The 18,804-nt window shown below is 50.3% G+C and overlaps 2 protein-coding genes across 7 annotated transcripts; both read left to right on the forward strand.

Moving 5' to 3' along the window:
- The first annotated feature begins 1,249 nt into the window (after window positions 1-1,249).
- On the forward strand, window positions 1,250-8,469 carry ING4 (inhibitor of growth family member 4). 6 transcript variants are annotated; one of them, XR_010023918.1, is made up of 9 exons: window positions 1,250-1,308; window positions 3,863-3,934; window positions 5,930-6,096; window positions 6,274-6,388; window positions 6,649-6,757; window positions 7,012-7,159; window positions 7,397-7,458; window positions 7,570-8,198; window positions 8,294-8,469. XR_010023918.1 is itself a non-coding variant. In XM_063101260.1 (8 exons), exons 1-8 carry the CDS (start codon window positions 1,272-1,274, stop codon window positions 7,607-7,609), a joined length of 750 nt encoding a protein of 249 aa, XP_062957330.1. In that variant the 5' UTR covers window positions 1,250-1,271; the 3' UTR covers window positions 7,610-8,281. The 6 variants fall into 6 exon arrangements, 4 of the variants coding, with proteins under 4 accessions (XP_062957330.1, XP_062957343.1, XP_062957350.1 ...); XR_010023920.1 differs by lacking the exon at window positions 8,294-8,469 and having other exon boundaries at window positions 7,570-7,810; window positions 8,070-8,281; XM_063101260.1 differs by lacking the exon at window positions 8,294-8,469 and having other exon boundaries at window positions 7,570-8,281.
- A 601-nt stretch (window positions 8,470-9,070) lies between these two features.
- On the forward strand, window positions 9,071-16,859 carry ACRBP (acrosin binding protein). The gene is made up of 10 exons (XM_063074852.1): window positions 9,071-9,149; window positions 9,339-9,557; window positions 9,781-9,875; window positions 10,352-10,469; window positions 11,088-11,538; window positions 11,970-12,102; window positions 14,401-14,580; window positions 14,686-14,853; window positions 16,035-16,118; window positions 16,660-16,859. The coding sequence occupies exons 1-10, from the start codon at window positions 9,107-9,109 to the stop codon at window positions 16,780-16,782; spliced, it is 1,614 nt and encodes a 537-aa protein (XP_062930922.1). The 5' UTR covers window positions 9,071-9,106; the 3' UTR covers window positions 16,783-16,859.
- The last annotated feature ends 1,945 nt before the right edge of the window (window positions 16,860-18,804 follow it).

Here is an 18,804-nt window from a genome sequence, read left to right on the forward strand (position 1 = left end):
ACGTGGCTGAAAACCTGTCTAGCATTAGAAACTTGCCATGTGACGTTATTAGGAAGGATGTGTGAATATCAGGAGTGACAGTTACCTCCAAGTTATCTTACTAACCACCATGAAGTTACAGGCTTTGAGTTCTGTTTCCCTTGCGAGGTGACAATCTGTCATGGCCTTGATTGCTTTCCATCCTAATGAAAACATACAGTTCATTGTACTATAGCTGAGTAGGGTTCTGGCTGGTACCTAACTGGCCCAGTTGTGGTAGAGGTACATACCTCAGTCCCCTCAGAGTCATGATATTCACATATAAGCTGAAATAAAAAGGGAAACAAAGGGCCGGCCCGTGGCTCACTCGGGAGAGTGCAGTGCTAACACCAAGGCCACGGGTTCGGATCCCACATAGGGATGGCCGGTTAGCTCACTGGCTGAGCGTGGTGCTGACGACACCAAGCCAAGGGTTAAGATCCCCTTACTGGTCATCTTTTTTAATAAAAATAAATAAATTAAAATTAAAATTAAAAAAAGGGAAACAAAACCATGGAATTTCCCCCTTAGGGAGTGGCAAGAGGACAAGGCCGCAAGCCCTACATCATTTTATATGTGACAGTATTCATGCGTGAAGCACAGAAGCCCTGACAAAAGGTGTGAAGAATTATAGCTTTATTGTGAGTAATTCTTTGTTTTTATAAGTAGAAAGTTCATAATGAATTTTTGTCAAGCTAAAAACTAATGCTGGGTAGGTGGTATTCGTGTGAATGAACAGGAATGCGGCGGGTTTAAATCTCGCAAGGCTCCTCCGCAACTTCTTTAAGAAACTAGCTGCCTTGAAGAAAGTCCTTCAGCAGGGGCCAGGTCACCAGATTCGTATAATGCAGAAGAGGAAAAAAGTGGGATTCTCCAGTTGCTGAAAAGGGATATTTACGGCATACAATCCTAAAGAGAACAGTTCTCCCCTCAATTACCAAAATTTCTCGTTTTGGAGGGAAAAAAAGTTTGCTAGAGAATGCAAAATGGCGCCCTTCAGTGACGTCATACCGGCCTTGGTCACAGTAATGGGTCTCAGTGAGGGCGGAAGCGGGCTAAAGCCGCCTCGGTCTCGGTCATCAACGCAAGAGAAAGAGTTTCAACGTCGGGCGGATGTGTCCCGGCGGTTAATTTAGTAAGGGCGGAAGTTCCTCTTTTAAGGGCGGAAGAGCACTGCTCAAGAATAGTTTCAGCGCCTGTCGCGGTTCAGTCACTTCCGGGGCGGCTCGGAAGTTGCTTTGTTTTGCTTCAAGATGGCTGCGGGGATGTATTTGGAACATTATCTGGACAGTAAGAGCAGGCTGGAGGAGGGGGTCAGGGGTCATAGAGTGGTGGGGAGAATCTGGGCTGAGAGGATGTATGGCTCTAAAGTTCCGGAGGCGAGAAGGTCACAGTCGTGAAGGGGGTTCCTTGGGAGGAAATATTGGAGGGTGTGAAGAAAGAGGGGGCGGGGCAGCAAGATCGAGGCCTGCTGGGTGTAGACGAAGGAGGAGCTGCGCGGTGGGGCTGAGGGATGTGTCTTGAAAGGCTACTGGGCATAGCCGGGAAGATATTTGCTGCCCCCATTCTTCAGGGTTTCCAGCCTCAGGGTAGATTTTTTCCCAAAGTCGTTCAGAACCGGTGTCACCCACTGCCCTTTGGAACAGCATCAAAGACCTGCTAGAGTCGCCTTCACTCAATTCTTTCTCAGAAGTGGCTTCTCCTGGGTTTGGGGGTGGTGGTGAGTGACCCCTGTTAGATGATAAACTGGAACGCTTCTCTTTATGGAGTGAAGATCCAATTTCCATCAAATGGAAGTCTGGTGTTGTGTTTATGCCATTTGTGTAACCCACCCCTTCATAAAGCCTGTCACCCTATGCCCTTATATGAGTGTCGACAGTCATTCATTCAACAAATATTTGTCGAGGTCGTGCTAGGGGTCAGACATAATGACAGGCAGTGGGGATATACGAAAACGAGTAAGACACAGCCCCTGCCCTTAAGAAGCTCACGATCTAGTAGAAAATAGATTCTGCAAATAAATAATTATAAAGCAGTGTAACAAGTGAAGTGATAGCAATATGTTAAAAAGACAGTAATAACACTGGAAAAAGAGGGGCTAATTACCTGGGGATGTAGATGGCACTTTACAGAGGAGGTGATGTTTGAACAGGGTCTTGAAGGTTAAGTGTTTATTTGCCCGAGTGGAGAGAGAAAGGGAATTCCAGGTTGGGGAAATCATCAGCAAAGGTATTGTGACGGGTCTGTGACAAGGTCAAGGAAAAATGAGGTCAGAGTGTTTGATATATATGACTGTATGGTGAGAGATTGGGAAGTGAGACTAGAGAGAGAAACTGGGGCTAGAGTGGGCAAGGTCTTTTAAGCCAAGCTGAGGAGTTTTCATTTTATTTATTTATTTTTGGAGGCTGGCAGGTACGAAGTTTTCATTTTAGAGTGTGATTTCTGTAGAGAATAACAGATGTATGGTAAATTGGAACATGATAACACTGGTAACAGGGAGATCAATTAGTGATAAAGTCCAGGTCAGAGAGGAGGATCTGATCTTAGGGAATGACAGAAGTATTTAGGAGTTAAATATGACAGGACTGGCTGAATGACTGAATGACTGAAGGAAGAATCTCAAGTGACTTCTTCCTGCTTGTAAAGTGAGGTAGAACAAGATAGAAAATTCAGGGATGATAGCGATGTATTTAATTCAATTTTTTTTTTTTTTTTTTTTTTTTGTCTTTTTCGTGACCGGCACTCAGACAGTGAGTGCACCGGCCATTCCTATATAGGATCCGAACCCATGGCAGGAGCGTCAACGCGCTCTCAGCGCCGCACTCTCCCGAGTACGCCACGGGCTCGGCCCTTAATTCACTTTAGACTTAGGCATAGGAAAAAAAAAAAAAAAAAAAAAGAAAGGGCTGAGCCCGTGGCGCACTCGGTACCGTGCTGCGCTAGCAGCGCGGCGACGCTCCCGCCGCCGCGGGTTCAGATCCTATATAAGGATGAGCGGTGCACTCCCTGGCTGAGCGCCGGTCACGGAAAAAAAAAAAAAAAAAAAAAATAGACTTAGGCATAGGAATGGTAATTGTATCCATGAAAGTGAATGCGATCATTCAGGGAAAACAAGTAAAGTGAGAAAATGAGGGGACTAAGGTGTCATCTCAAGAAAACGTTAACATTTCAGGGACAGGCTAAGCACCACACTCTCCAAGTGAGCTAACTGGCCAGCCCAGGTTTGCATATTTAATAAGAACTTTCTTGGACTGGCTGGTTATCTCAGTTGGTTAGAGCATGGTGTAATAATGCCAAACTCAACGGTTTGGATCCCTGTACTGGCCAGCTGCCAAAATAAATTAAAAGAACATTCTGGGGCTGGATGGTTAGCTCATTTGGTTAGAGTATGGTGCTGATAACACCAGTGTCAGGGGTTCAGATCCCACGTCTGGCCAGCCATCAAAACAATAATAATAATGAAAAATAATAATAAAAGAACATTCTGGCTACTGTATGGAGAGTAGATTGGAAGTATATGTGTGATGAATAGTAGAGGATACTAGGAGGGTATCTATAAGTTGAGGGCAAGGACCTAGAAGGTTGAGATTGAAAATAAAGGAAAGAGAAGCGCTGATTTGTAGAGTAGGTCACTGAAGAGGAAAAAGGTGCGATCGCTGTGCAGAGATGGAGAGGTTAGTTGTGTAGAGAGAGAGGTGAACACAGCCTCTTGTGAAAAAGGAATGATGAATCCTGTCACAGATAAATCCAGAGGTTTGAAGGAAGGAAAACTTAACTGCCCTTTAAAAGGTGCTATAAGGCCTATGCACAGTGCAGTGATTCTTAGTTTCTCTATTTTCCCTAGGTATTGAAAACCTCCCCTTTGAATTACAGAGAAACTTTCAGCTCATGAGGGACCTAGACCAGAGAACAGAGGGTACGTACAGTGTAAGGAGTTCTAGTGTATAATTAGTGTGTATAATCATTTCTTTTTCTTTTTCTTTTTTTTTTTTTTCTTTTTTTGTCGTTTTTTCGGGACCGGCACTCAGCCAGTGAGTGCACCGGACATTCCTATATAGGATCCGAACCCGCGGCGGGAGCGTCGCCGCACTCCCAGCGCAGCACTCTACCGAGTGTGCCACAGGCTCGGCCCTTATTTTTCTATTTGATGTTACCACATCATCTGGTATGATCTGGAGAACTGTAGCTTCTTTCTTTCTCTTTTTTATTCACTTGCAATTCTTAAAAGAGGGTAATGAAGATCCTCATTTTTATATCAGCTTTTCCATAACCCATGGAATAGTGAGACAGTGCCTCAAGATTCAGAGACGCTATTTTTTTTATACCTTCCCAAAGAAGAATTCAAGAAACCAAAGTCAGCTCCAAGGTCTTGTCTCCATGTTTGGTCACTCTCCATGTTTGATATATTTACAGGATGACTAGAATGTTTCTACACTACACTGTTAGTGTTACTAACACAAAATTCACAATGTGGCTTTAGACTGCAACTCATGTTCATTGACAAGAGCTTTGCTATGAGAAGTTCTTAAGAAGAGAGAAAGAAGAAAAAGAAGAAGATGTGTCTTGAAGGCAGGAACCTAAAGAAAGAAAAAGAAAGAAAGAAAAGCTGCAGTTAACATCAGGATTGTACACTGTGTTCTTCAACCTGTATGCTTCAACATACACTGTGTTCTTCAACAGAAGCATTTGATACCATCTCTGGCCTGGGTGGGACATTGAGCAAATTTGGCTGCATTGGGCATTCACTTGGAGCCTGAGGGAGGCTACATTACAGTGGTCAGGTTGATATCTTCAAAATCAAAGATGTCTGTTGGAGCTATCACCTTACCCACCAAAGGATATGTAGGTCTTATCCACCATCCTATGTAGCCATACTCAAGGATGTAACAAACTGGTTTTAGGACATAAGAAGCTGTGTTTTCAGTTACTCTGGGTGAGTTTACTCATGAAAAGGTGAACATCTTGTAAACTCCTGGACATAGATCACTAAGAACTGCCTGCCGAATGGTGAGAAGCAATTTTCTTTCGTTGTAATTCAATCCTAACTCTTGAGTTCATGCACAGAAAGACCAGTTGGAGATTATGGAACTATATGCTTTTTCATCTTCTTCCAAGGGCCTGGAAGGAAGTGGAGCACCAACATAGTGTGTTTACAGATCCTCCCTGTTAAATGTTGTTGTACAATGTTAGGGTCAGACTTTTGTCTCTTTCCTTCGACATTTTTGTGAGCCCTACCAAATATTAGGCAGTGGATATCTACAGTCTCAGTGTCCCGACATCACCCGACATCACCATCTTCCCAATGTTAAAATATTTGGAGCAATATCTAAGATGAACAAACAGAAAAAAAGTAATGGTAAATATAAGCAAGTTGTAAATGATGAGCAAAATAGGGTAGGCAGTTAGGTAAGCAGAAGAACTGTTAACTTGCATGAAGTAGAGCCTTATTTTAAGTTGTATGATATAGATGTACAGACCTGGAAGCCAGCGGCAGCAGATGACCCAGCCTGGTTTGCAGCAGTCAGAGCTGCTGTGGGGTGTTTTCGAGGTGGCCTTTGAGATGAAATTGATGCATTAAGAAGCAGCAAGCCCTACACAGAAGCTTGTCGTCAGATGTCAACAAAAATATACCTCATATTAACGTGTTGTGCTAAGGATTCCTCGTTGTGTTTCAGTAATTTAAGTTGCAACTATAATAGCAATGTTTTCAGCACCTTGAAGCACCTTTGAAACAAATATTGGCAATATGTTGCGTTACATGAGTGCATGGCACAGTACCTGTAAACATGCAGTACATTTTAGTTCAAAGGTTATGATGGTCAATGGAAAAGGTCCGAGGAACTGGAAGAACAAATATGTTTCACCTAGCTACTCAGGGGCCTTTGTGACCAGGCCTCTGTCTCTGTTGTAGACCTGAAGGCTGAAATTGACAAGTTGGCCACTGAGTATATGAGTAGCGCCCGCAGCCTGAGTTCCGAGGAAAAATTGGCCCTTCTCAAACAGATCCAGGAAGCCTATGGCAAGTGCAAGGAATTTGGTGACGACAAGGTGCAGCTTGCCATGCAGACCTATGAGATGGTATGGCCCTGTCCATGGCACCCTACCTACCTCCCATCTAATCCTTGGGGTCTCAGACCCCTCCTTCAGCTGTGTTGGGATCTGTTGTGGGTCTGGGGGATCCATATAATCTGCCTTAGCCTGTTTTCTTTTATTGGAACTGTCCTGTACCTCTCTTTCTCCTTCATTTGCACCCAGGTGGACAAACATATTCGGCGACTGGACACAGACCTGGCTCGTTTTGAGGCTGATCTGAAGGAGAAACAGATTGAGTCAAGTGACTATGACAGCTCTTCCAGCAAAGGCAAAAAGAGTGAGAGGGGGGCGGGTTCTGCGAGAGGAGGGGAGCAGCTTCAGAGGGAGAAGAAGCCAGCCCTTCATCTAAGGTGGGGGGCACCAGGATAGAAAGAGTGGGGAGGGGGCAGGGCTGTGAGAGGTGGGGCATGGATCCTGGGGGAGAAGAAGCTGGCCCTTCACCCATGGTGGGGGCACCAGGATAGAAAGAGCAAGGAGAAAGAGGACTTAACCCATCTTTCTATTTTCTTGCCTTCTGGCTTTCCCCTTCTTCCCTAGAAGGCCGGACTCAAAAGGAGAAGAAAGCTGCCCGTGCTCGTTCCAAAGGGAAAAACTCAGATGAAGAAGCCCCCAAGGCTGCCCAGAAGAAGTTAAAACTTGTGCGCACGTGAGTTTATCAGGGAGCCCTTTGCCAAATCACATACTCTTCCCTCCCAACACCCCACTCCTGCCCTGTACTGCTCCTTGCCACTTTCTGTGTCTTCTGTGCCAATAACTTTGCTCATCGTTTTGGTATCTGCTGGATAGAGAGGAGAAGCCACAAATTATTTGCCCCCCAGGATCTCTTTCTTCCACCTCTGAGAGCCTCAGGTTTAGCTTCCCTTCCTGCAGATGACACTTTCTCTTCCTCTTGGCATGCAGAAGTCCTGAGTATGGGATGCCCTCAGTGACCTTTGGCAGTGTCCACCCCTCTGATGTGTTGGATATGCCTGTGGATCCCAACGAACCCACCTATTGCCTTTGTCACCAGGTCTCATATGGAGAGATGATTGGCTGTGACAACCCTGATGTGAGAATCATTTTGCCTTAGGATGGGAGGTTCTGAGGGGCATGAAGGGAGTGGGAACAGGAGGGAAAAAACCCATGGTTGGTTAGTGGGACTTCAGAATAGACAGAAAATGGTTGTAGCTTGGTTGGCCTTGGGGCAGTAAAGGGACTCTCCTAAGGAATCTGTTTGGGAGTTTCCTTTCCTTCCTCTGCCCCGCCCTGGCCCCTGACTTATGCTTCTTTCATCTTCCTTTGCCAGTGTTCCATTGAGTGGTTCCACTTTGCCTGTGTGGGGCTGACAACCAAGCCTCGGGGAAAATGGTAAGTGAGAGAGTCGTAGCAGGAGCAGGACTGTCCCTAAGCTGAGTGATAGAGGGTATTCTCCATTTCACTCGCTTTCTTCCTCCCCTTCTCATTCATGTTCCTTTTTAGGTTTTGCCCACGCTGCTCTCAAGAACGAAAGAAGAAATAGATAAGAGCCTTGGATTCCAACACAGTTTCTTCCACATCCCCTGAACTGGGCTAGCGGGCAGAGGAATGCCTGTGCTGGGGCCGGGGATTCAGGGAGAAGTGGATGGCACAGCACTGTCCTCCCTTCTCCTCTCCTCGCCCCACTCCCGGTGCTGAGGCTGCACCCTACCCCTGGTAGGGAGGGGTGCCGCAGCCACTGACGGTATGTGCTCTTCTCCACCCCTCCCCCTTCAGAGGGAAGTGGTCTTGCCCACTGTCCTTTTGCCTCCATGCTGAGGTTGGTGCTGTATTTCAGAGGGAGGGTCCTCTTTATTCCCCTTGCTTTGTATTTAAGGACTGGGACAGTAGCATGGGGGCAGTCCCCCATCCTTAATTCCCCCTCTCCCCCGTGCAGAGGCTAGGTGTGATAAACTTTCTTCTCCATTCTCTTCCTGCTTTTTTATTGGTGGGGGATCCCCCAGATCATCTGGGCTCTGACCCTAGTTGAAGGGGCAACCCTTCCTCTGTGCCAAGAGGATTCATCCTGGCCTTGTGAATGGGAGAGGAGGGCAAGGTGGATAGCAGATAACTCACATGTAAAAGGAGTTTGGGTAGGTAAATAAAAGATATACATGTTGGCCTGTTGTGTTTATTGTAGAGACACCATTTTAGTACATGTGCTAAGCATTTCTCTGGGTTGGATTAGAGGCGGGAGGATGGCATGCCAGCAGTAGGACAAAACATGGAACCAGGAGTGGTACGTCTGCAGCAGAATCCACAGCCTATCAACCTGGGAAAGACAAAGCTGGCTGGAGGGTGTGCCTCAGACCAGAGGTCTCCAATGCCTTGTAGATTGTACGTCTTTTCTCCATAGAACATCTTTCGGTTCATTTCCAATAAATGATGTATTTGTGTTATGTATGTGTGCTATTATACTAAGTATTTGCTCGATTTCTTATTTCAAACACAAAACTGATACAAAAACAAATTCTTCCCGTACTTCAATGGACTGTTGCTCATCTCGCACTTGGAAACCAGGTCCTGAGACCGTGGAGCTGTCCTTACCCTGCTGTCCTTTTCCCTTTCTGCCCATTTCTCCGTGGAGGCGTCCTCTGTGGTCCCTACCCACATACGCCCGGACTTTGTCTTGTGTGTCCCACGTGTGCCTGCCCCGGAGCCCAGCCCGTGGGCATGTCTAGGTCTCACCACCTGTCGAGCGACTTGCTTCTCTAAGCCCCTGTTTCCCCGGGCATAGTAATATTCACCTCAGGGGATTACTGTGGAAATTGAAGAAAAACGGCAGCAGGGGGCCTGGCACCCACTGAACAGACTTGGCCGTTTGGGCCTTTGCCATCCGGGCCGAGGGGTCGGGACACGCGCGCGGCCCCGCCCGGCCCGTTGTGACGTCGGGGCCGCGCCCTCGCTCCCGCGTGCGCTCGCCCGCGCCGGCCGCGCGTCTCTGTGGCTCGGCCCGTTGGAGGCCGCTGTGGTCCGCGAAACGCGGGGGTCCTCCGGGGCGATGAGGAAGCTAGCTGCTGGCTCCCTTCTCTCAGTCCTGAAGGGTGAGCGTCGCCGCCGGTCCGAGCCCCCGCCCCGCTCGGCCCTCCACCCCGAGCCTGTCCCCCGGCGGCCGCACCGGCTCTGCTCCCCGCCCTGGCGACCCCGCCCCGCCCGGTGTCCTCCCGGGGTCGGGCCTCCGCCTCTGCCCCGGGGCCCCGGTTCCAGCGCCTGCCTGTCGCCCCGCCCCGCAGTGCTGCTCCTGCCTCTGGCGCCGGCCCCAGCCCAGGACTCTCCTTCGGCCGCCACCCCAGGCAGCCCGCTGTCGTCCACCGAGTACGAGCGCTTCTTCGCACTGCTGACCCCAACCTGGAAGGCGGAGACCACCTGCCGCCTCCGTGCCACCCACGGCTGCCGCAACCCCACGCTTGTCCAGCTGGACCAATATGAAAACAATGGCCTGGTGCCCGACGGTGAGGCCCAGACTAGCGGGGAAACCGAGGCACCCAGGGTTCACCCAGAGCTCAGGGCAGAAGCCCCGTGCTCGTGCGACACAGGGCAAGGCTGTGGCCGACACCTCAGCCCGAGCCCGTGTGTTCTCCACTCTTCACACACCCAAAGTCCGCCGTCACCCCCTGTGCCCCGGAAGAAGTGCGTCCTCCCGGGTTCACCTCCTCCACCCGCGCCCTTCCTCAGGTGCTGTCTGCTCCGACCTCCCTTACGCTTCCTGGTTTGAGTCTTTCTGCCAGTTTACCCAGTATCGTTGCTCCAACCACGTCTACTATGCCAAGGTGAGGCCCAGGACCAAGGCTGGATCTGCTGTCCCAGGGCCAAGGGAGAGGCGGTGGCAGTGGGCAGTTGAGGAAGATCCTCCCCACCTGCCGTTTTGCCAGTCATTTCCCCAGATTATGTACGAATAGTCTTAACTCGGGCATTCAGACTGAGCAATCCTGTTACTGCCAGGAAAGTGGGGAAGACAGATGGGCAAAAAGATAAGCCCTACTTACCATTTCTTCTAACAGGTCAGTGATTTCATTCAAGTCAAATGCACAAGTGAAGGCAGGGTGTAGCCCAGACAAGCGGAGTTGTATCTTCCAGAGGGACCCTTTCTCAGGTCTAGAGGTTTCCAGCAGGAACCATGTCCATTCATTCCTGCCCAGGAGCTGTGAGAGATAAGACATGCTGGAGAAGGGACTGAGGAATGAGCTGGACCAGGAGAAGTCTGCTCTTTGGGAAAGGCATTCTCACTTTCCTTCTCTTCCTGCAGAGAGTGAGATGCTCCCAGCCAGTCTCCATTCTCTCACCTAACACTTTCAAGGAGGTAGAAGCTTCAGCTGAAGCCTCACCCACCACGATCACCTCCTCCGTCTCATCCCACTTCACAGGTGAGACACTTCCAGCACCTGGGAGGTCACTAGCTACTCTTTCCACAGTTCCCAGAGTCCAGGAGGTAGGGCATTGGCGGTAGGGAAATGAGAAGCGTGTTGAGCAGGGAAGCAGGGTGCCATCAGACAGCTTTCTACAATAGGGAGAGTCTGCTTTTGTGAATAAAAGGGCTCTCATGTCCCAGGCTATCTTCTGCCATTACTTAGAGTCCTGCCCTGAATTTATTTTTCCTAGCTCCAAAGACGTCCCTGCATTGGAAGTCCTCTGGGACTTGTATAAGCTAACATCTTCACCCTGGAAAGCATTGCGTGCTAGCTACTCAGAATACTTGGTGTTTCCTAAGGGAGACGGACAAAAGATAGCATTTGATGTGGGAGATAGGGAGGAAGAGAGGTGGGAAGGCGACTTGTACCAGCAACACCACAGTTGCCGTGGTAATATTCTTCTATTTCAATATTTCTTTTCTGTGTTTTTATGCTTTAACTGTGTGTAGAAGTGTGATTCGGTCTGCCTTCCTTTGCCTTTGTGTTTGTGTGTGTCCATCTGTGAACAAGGACACTCGGGTTAGAAGCCTAATGGTGTCTTTCCTTCCCTTTCTCGGTCCCTCACAAACTCAGCTGTCAGCACAGAACGACAGGCCTTCCAGTCCTGGCCTGAACGGCTTAACAGCAATGTGGAGGAGCTACTGCAATCCTCCCTGTCCCTGGGAGGCCAGGAGCAGTCGTCAGAGCACAGGCAGGAGCAACTACACGAGCATAAGCTGGAGGAAGGGCAGGGACCGGAAGAGCAGGAGGAGGAGCAAGAAGAGGAGGGAAAGCAAGAGGAAGTACAGGGGACAGAGAAGGGAACAGAGGGCATGTCTGGGCTGCAGACAGACTCAGAGCCCGAGTTTCAGTCTGAGTCTTTACTTTCCAACCCTTCCTCCTTCACTCCTCGGGTACGAGAAGTGGCTTCTACTCCTATGATGATGGAGAACCTCCAGGAGCTCATTCAATCAGCCCAGAAAATGGATGAGACGGATGAGATCTATGACGAGGGCTCCTACTGGAGAAGCCAAAACTCTGGCAGGTACAGGAAGTCCTGACTCCCTCATGGGCCTGCCCTCCCTGCTGCCTTCTTTCCCAGCTTCAGTCTCAGGCACAGCTGGCACCTGCCCACGTCACCATTCTGTGCCCAGCGTTGATGTCAGCACTGCCCTAGATGCTCGTTGTCCACATGATAGTGGAATGAGCCCCGCACCTGGAGCTACCAGACTTGGTTCTGGTCTCATTTCTAGCCCTATTAGCATTGCAACCTTGAGAAAGTTATTTCTCCTTTCTGCATCTCAGTTCCTTGTTTATAAAAGGAGGCAGTTGATCCAAAGGCCTCTAAGGCCCCATGCTGAAGGTCCCATGCTGAACGTGTGTGACCAAGACAGATGCTGAAGGGAGGGGAAGAGAGCGGTGTGGCTTGCTGCCCAGCCTCTGGTCCATCCCCCAGTCAGTGCGATCTTCTTGCAGCCTCCTGCAGCTGCCCCATACGGAGGCCTTGCTGATCCTGTGCTATTCAATTGTGGAGAACACCTGCGTCATAACCCCCACAGCCAAGGCCTGGAAGTACTTGGAGGAAGAGGTCCTTGGTTTTGGGAAGTCGGTATGCATGCTTTGCTATTTAATGGATACGTGCTACTGGGCATCCTCTGTGCCTGGCACTGTACTAGGCCAGGAGAGTGTGGGGTGGGCAGGCAAAGCATGAGGCACAGTTGGAGAGATTCTTTCCACATGGGATTCCCTTCTTTGGAAGGACATCTCCAGGCCACCTTAAAGGAGGAAGGCTCAAGACCTAGTCTGGAATCCAGTCCAGCCCAGAATTCATTCTTCATCTCTCTGAATTGTTAGGCTGCGAGTTGCCTCTCAGTCCCCTTCACCATCTACAGTACCTAGCTTTGCCTTAGATGTAGTTCTCCTTCTTTCCAGAGGGTTCATAGAACCCATTTCAGGGAATCTGTAAAGAGATTCTGGTCTCGACGTGTCCTCAATACCTAGCAAGTCTATTTAAAGGAAAATGTACTTTATGTTTTCAAATAGTACAATTTAGCAAACATTTGTTGAGGGTTAGTATGCCACCCACTCCTTCATTTGTTCAACAAATACTGACTGGGTACCAACTCTCTGCTAGGTATTTGTGATGTTGGCAGTGCGTATAGTAGAGGCAATCCTCTGTCCTCTTGGAATGTAGTGGGGGAGAGAGATGAGGAAATGGCAGTGTGATGAGTTCAATGCTAGGATCATCAGGGACAAGTATAAAGTGCAGAGAGAGCAGGCAGGGTTGGGAGACAACTCTCTGTTTGGAAGGATCAGAGAATGCTTCTTAGAGGAACTGATGTTTAAACTGAGACCTGGAAGGGCCGGCCCGTGGCTCACTCGGGAGAGTGTGGTGCTGACAACACCAAGGCCATGGGTTCGGATCCCTGTATAGGGATGGCCGGTTCGCTCACTTGGTAGAGCGTGGTCCTGACGACACCAAGTCAAGGGTAAAGATCTCCTTACCGGTCATCTTTATAAAAAACAAACAAACAAAAAAACTGAGACCTGAAGATAAAAGAAGTTAACCAGGCAAAAGAAAGGGCCTGGTAGAAGGTTCCTGGTAGAGGAAATAGTTTGTGCAAAGTCTCTGAGGCAAAGAAGAATAGAAATTTCATGAGGGTCTAAGAACGAGCATACTGGGTCTACCTTTGAGGGACTAAGAGCCCCTGAGGGGAGTTTATAAGGATACAGGAGTATTACAAAATGAGTGTTGTAAGTATTGGAGAGAGATTTTTTTTTAATGTGAGAAGGTCGAGGGTCATGGGGAAAGCTCACTGGATTGTATGGCCTGGATAATGGAAGAGTAAGGGGTTCCTTCTCCCTGGAGCAGAGCACCTTGGAGCAGAGCAGCAGGAAGTAGAGTTAAAGAGTCGGGGTCCTGTGGAAATCTCGAATGGCAGTCTTAAGCAATTATACGTAATCTGGTAGGAAAGGGGAAGGAGCCACTAAAGGTTTTCGGTCAGGGATGTGATGCTGCCTCCCTTATGTGCTGCTGTGAGGAGTAAGTAAGGCGATGTAAGTGATGTCATGTGCTGTGATGGGCTGTCCTCATGGGTGAGGAAGGAGATGGGGAGGCTGACTGAAGATGCTGTTTAGCAAGACCCTCCTGAGTGCGGAGGACGCTCAACCAGGTCCACAAGTCTAGCAAGGAGTGGGTGAACTTCTCCTTAGGAATATCTCCCAAGAGCATGGAGCCTTAAAAACTAGGTGCTCGGGTAGGGACAGGTTTTAGAGTTTGAAGGACCTGGACCAATGTTCAAACTCCACCATCTGTTAGACATGTGGCTTTGAGCAACTCATGCAACCTCACTGAGCCTCACTTTCCTCATCAGTAAATGGGGATATTATTAGTACCTATGCTGTTATAGGGTTCCTGTGAAGACTAAATGAGATGAGAGTGCTTATAGCCATAGTTCCAGCACTATGTCACCTCTTTGTAAATATTAGCATTATCATTAGGAAAGATAGAGAAGGAGGTAGGGTTATGAGTTCTTTGCAGGTAGGCTAAGTTAGAGGTGACTGTAGGTCACCCAGTGGTAGATGTCTGTCAGGCGCTTGACAATGAGGATTTGGAGCTCGGAGGAAAGAGATCAGAGCTGGTGATAAAGATTTGGGTGTCACCTGCAGATAGATGAAGATTACCTAGGACTAGATAAATTATCCAGGAAGAGGGTAAAGAAACAGACAGCTGAGGTGAGGTCCTTGAGGAACTCTTGGGGAGGGGGGCAAAGAGAAAAGCCAGAGAGACTTTCAGAAGAGGCTTACTGCAAAGACATTCGGCAGGGCTGTTCTGGAAGGCTGAGGCATGGGGGAGGCCAAGCTGCCGAGCCTCAGCTTCAGCCTCTCACCCCCACTCCTGCCCCAGGTCTGTGACAGCCTTGGGCGGCGACACTTATCTACCTGTGCCCTCTGTGGCTTCTGCTCCCTGAAGCTGGAGCAGTGCCACTCAGAGGCCGTCCTGCAGCGGCAGAAGTGTGACGACTCCCACAAGACATTCTTCATCAGCCCCCTGCTCACATCCCAGAGCTTGTCCATCGGCAATGAGGTACCTAGCTGGGCACCTGCAGTGGAGGAGGCAGAGCTGGGCAGTGGGCATGTAGCCTGCAAGGGAGCTGTGGCATGCACCTCTCCCCTGTCTCCTGTGTCACAGGTAGGGTCCTCTGAAACAGGCCGCTTTTATGGGCTGGATTCATATGGTGGTCTCCACATGGACTTCTGGTGTGCCCGGCTTGCCACAAAGGGCTGTGAAGATAATCGAGTCTCCAGTTGGCTCCAGGCTGAGTTCCTTAGCTTCCAGGATGGGGATTTCCCCACCAAGGTCAGAGCTTTTCCTCAAAGCTGAGCCCCGCCCCCACCCCCACCCCACTTCCATCTGTTACTTGCTCTAGTAGCCCCAGCATGTGGAAGGGGGCTTGGACCCCCGGCTTCGGACACCCAGTCCTCACTGAACCTCCTGCCTCTCTGCAACAGACCCCTACACTCCACCCCCTCCCACCCCCCATAACCCTGTTATAGGGTCACCCCCCCCAGCCCCAGTAGAGCAGAATTATATTTGGCAAAGGAGTAGGAACCCAGAGGGGCAGGAAAGCACAGAACTTGGAGGCAGGAAACAGCTCTGGCCCTAGCTCTACCAGTTACTTGCTGACTGGCTGTGGTCAAGTCACTTCCCTGTCTGAGCCAAAGTTATACTCATCTCTGCAATAAAAGACTAGGTGATGCGTGAGGTGCTGCCCAGCCTTGTGACCCAGTACGTTCCTTCCTCAGTCTGTCAGCCTCCTTCCTCAGCTCTTCTAGTGCTTTCCCTGCTCAATGAAACAACTTGGCTCCCCCTCTCCCCAAAGGTACCTCCCGTGTGCAATGACCTGTTTTGGCGGAGAGTCAGGCCCCTCTCTTCTGTAGTTTAGCTGGAAAAACCAAGGCGAGGAAAAGTAGAGACAGCTTAAGAAAGGGCTGGTATCCGAGTCCAGCTCTTGTCCCTCGACCCCTTGATCTGGAAGGGGTCTCAGAGGTCATGTCAGCCACACCCTTGGATTTATAGATGGGGAGGCAAGGGCCAAAAAGGGAAGTGATTCACCCGCTGTCACGCATTAGAGATTATTCTACCCTCTCCCTCACTTACCAACACCATAAGGATCCCTGATATTGTGCCACCAACTGGGTCCCCTTCCCTTGTTCTGGATCCATAACCACCCCACTCTGCATTCCCCATTCCTCAGCTACATTCCCAGCAAGCTGACCAGTAGGACAGCCTCTTCTTACTGTCCCAGCCTCCTGTCTTCTCCCCAGCAACCTGCAACTGAGGGTGGGAGGGGAAGGCTGAGGGGACAAAGAGGCCCATTCCTCAGGAGGCACAGTGATGGAGCACCCCAGGTGTGGAAGGCCTGGTTCTCGAGGGCCACCCCGTGCTCCTGGTTCTGCCCTTAGGGTATTTCCTGGAGGACTGGTGTCTTATGAGGCTTCTGACCTCCGTTCCCTCCCTCTCCCTGGCTCCTGACTTAGATTTGTGACACAGACTACGTCCAGTACCCGAACTACTGTTCCTTCAAAAGCCAACAGTGTCTGATGAGAAACCGGAATCGGAAGGTGAGCGCCCACCGTGCCCCTGCTCCCTCCAGTCCCCTCAACCCATACCACAGGCTGGTCCGCACCGAGCCCCTCTGCAAGCAGCTGGGGTGTGGAGGGCAGCTCCGTCTTGGCACTTCTGGGGCAGAGGCCTCTGCCAGGGCACTCTTCTCCACTCCTCCAGGCCTGGAGTGAGCGAGGCCCTCCCAGGCGGGACTGGGCTTGGGGGGCAGGGGGATGCTGCAGAGAAATAAGAGGGGAGGGCCCTCAGGGCCACAGGAAGAACCTCAGCCGCGCTGGGAGTTGGATGTGGGGGTCTCACTCTCACCTCCTGTTCTTACTCACCAAGCAGCCTGGCATAAGTCACTTCCCCTCCGAGCCTTGAACGCCTCATTTCTGAAAGGAGCGGGTTGGGCTACTTGGTGTCTCCTCTGTCTCCTCCTTGGTCTCCTGCCCATGCCTGCCCACCTCTAGTTCTTGTGGGGTTTCTGACACCTCCCCACCTCGACATTCCTGGGACCTGGCTCTGTGACACAAGCTATATGCTCTGAATCCCACGTAGGTGTCCCGCATGAGATGTCAGGAGAATGAGACTTACAACGTGTTGAGCTCAAGCAAAAGTGAGGACCTTGTCCTTCGATGGAGCCAGGAGTTCAGCACGTTGACTCTAGGCCAGTTTGGATGACTGGGCGCCATTCTGCCCCCACCCCAGCCTGACCTTTCCACACCCTCCATCGCCCTTAGACCTCATTGTCAGTTGGATTCCAGGCGGTCCCTTATGGGATTCTCACCCGACTCTACTCATGTTTTCCTGGGGGTGAGGCGGCAGGGAGGTTCATGATGTGAGCTACACCGCCGTGAAGGACGTCTTTACATAAAGTGTTATTTTCAGCCTGTGTGGCCCAGTTTGGTTGTGATCCCCATCTTCAGCACTGCCATCTTGCCCCATGAGAATCAGTCCCCAGCTCCCTGGTTTTATGGATCCATCTGTGGGTGAGAGAACCTCGCGGGAATGGTACTCAGGGACGCATCCATCTGTCAGGAGAAGCAGAAGACCTACGAAAGCAAGGAGTTAGACTAAAGGCCTTGGCTAGGGTCTTTGGGATCATGTGGGTATGACACACGGGTATGTGTGTCTCCATTCTGAAGCCTTGGGCCGAATGACCTCAGATGTGAGTGTAGGATTACCCCTCTGTAGGACAAAGGATAGAGCCTGACTGAGATTGCCAGGGGAAGCAGGGCATAGCTCGCACTTTATCAGGAGGAGAAAACCAGGAGCTACAGCCTGGAGCTCAGGAAACCCTTGATTTGATGTACAGAAATTTGCCAGATGATCTGAATGTTGAGGTGGTTGCATCTTTTTTTTTTTTTTTTTTTAAAGATGACTGGTAAAGGGATCTTAAACCTTGAGTTGGTGTTGTCAGCACCACGCTCTCCCAAGTGAGCCACGGGCCAGCCCTGAGGTGGTTGCATCTTGACAACATACACTGAGGTGTGTCTCCAGCTTTGACCTTTAATGACTTGAAATCTCCCAAAGTGTGTTCTGGGGACACTGTAGAGTTTCTCTCCTTCTATAGGCTCATGGTAATTAACAACATTAAAAAAAACCCAACAACTTGTTTTTTATGGAAAATTCAAACATGAATAAAAATAGAATAGTATGCACCAGCAACGCTTCACCCAGCTCCAGTGAGCATCAACACATGGCCTGTCGTTCGGCAGCATGTTAACGGCTTTCCAAAGCTCTATAATAGCAAAACTTGCTTACCTTTTTGTTTCCCAAACTTATTTGACCACAATACCTTTTTCACCTGCCACCCCAAATGTTAGCTTGTTTGTGTTTACTGAGCACGGACAACATGCCCAGCATGTGCTGCAGCCCTAGGATACGAGACAAGGGGCTGCGTTGTCTCCCCAGAGCTCACAGCCTGGGGGAAACTGACATAAGCAAAGAGGGACCACGCAGCCTGGTAACTGCTGTAATGGAGGAGCTGTGTGTACTTGGTAGGAAGGGAGGGCCTGGCAGAACATGGGCACGCAGAGGGGCCTTGGGCAGGGTGAGGCAAAGCCATGAGTGGCATGGGGTAACCCACCTGTAGACCAAAAACAGGAAGAGAGACAACCAGGAGGAACCAGTGAGAACGGCGAGAGGCTGGTGGGTTAGTCATCTGGCATCAGGGGTGGGTGTGCCAGTAAGAGTTCCCGGAAACTGTGGGGAGTGTGCGAGACATGGGTGCGGGGAGTTATTAGTCGGCAAGAGTTGGGGCTGGGTTAAGTGTCATTCACTGCTGGGGTTTCTTCTCTGGCCAGACTGTGAAGGCTTCTGAGGGCAATGCTTCCTCCTCTCTCTCCTTGGCCTGTGTGGGGTTTGGTGAGTGCAAGGAGCTGGGAGGGATGTGTCGAGATCTGCTGAGGAGGGTGTGTCCTCACCAGCCCCAGGAGCAGGTCCTACCAGCCCAGCTCAGCCCAGCCCAGCCCAGCCCAGCCCAGCCCACAGCAGGCAGCGGAAGCCAGTTTTGGGCCGCTGCAGAGCAACAGGATCACAGGTACGGGGGTGTCACAAATGGGGCTGAACCGCACAGGGGTCACAAGGGGCAGCACCCATCCTGTAGAAATGGGAGATGTGGGTGGGTGGGATTGGAGATGAGGGTGGGCTGTGGGCCCTGGAGAACTTTTCTGAATGAACAGCCAAAGCGGGCTGCCCCAA

This window comes from Cynocephalus volans, chromosome 1 (genome assembly GCF_027409185.1).
Source record: "Cynocephalus volans isolate mCynVol1 chromosome 1, mCynVol1.pri, whole genome shotgun sequence".
Taxonomy (NCBI): domain Eukaryota; kingdom Metazoa; phylum Chordata; class Mammalia; order Dermoptera; family Cynocephalidae; genus Cynocephalus; species Cynocephalus volans.

Coding starts and splice junctions, on each gene's coding strand:
- ACRBP (XM_063074852.1), top strand. CDS start 9,107: ATGAGGAAGCTAGCTGCTGGCTCCCTTCTCTCAGTCCTGAAGG. Junction 10,470..11,087: donor CGTCTCATCCCACTTCACAG/GTGAGACACTTC, acceptor TCACAAACTCAG/CTGTCAGCACAGAACGACAG. Junction 11,539..11,969: donor AGAAGCCAAAACTCTGGCAG/GTACAGGAAGTC, acceptor ATCTTCTTGCAG/CCTCCTGCAGCTGCCCCATA.
- ING4 (XM_063101260.1), top strand. CDS start 1,272: ATGGCTGCGGGGATGTATTTGGAACATTATCTGGACA. Junction 1,309..3,862: donor TTTGGAACATTATCTGGACA/GTAAGAGCAGGC, acceptor TATTTTCCCTAG/GTATTGAAAACCTCCCCTTT. Junction 6,758..7,011: donor AAGTTAAAACTTGTGCGCAC/GTGAGTTTATCA, acceptor CTTGGCATGCAG/AAGTCCTGAGTATGGGATGC.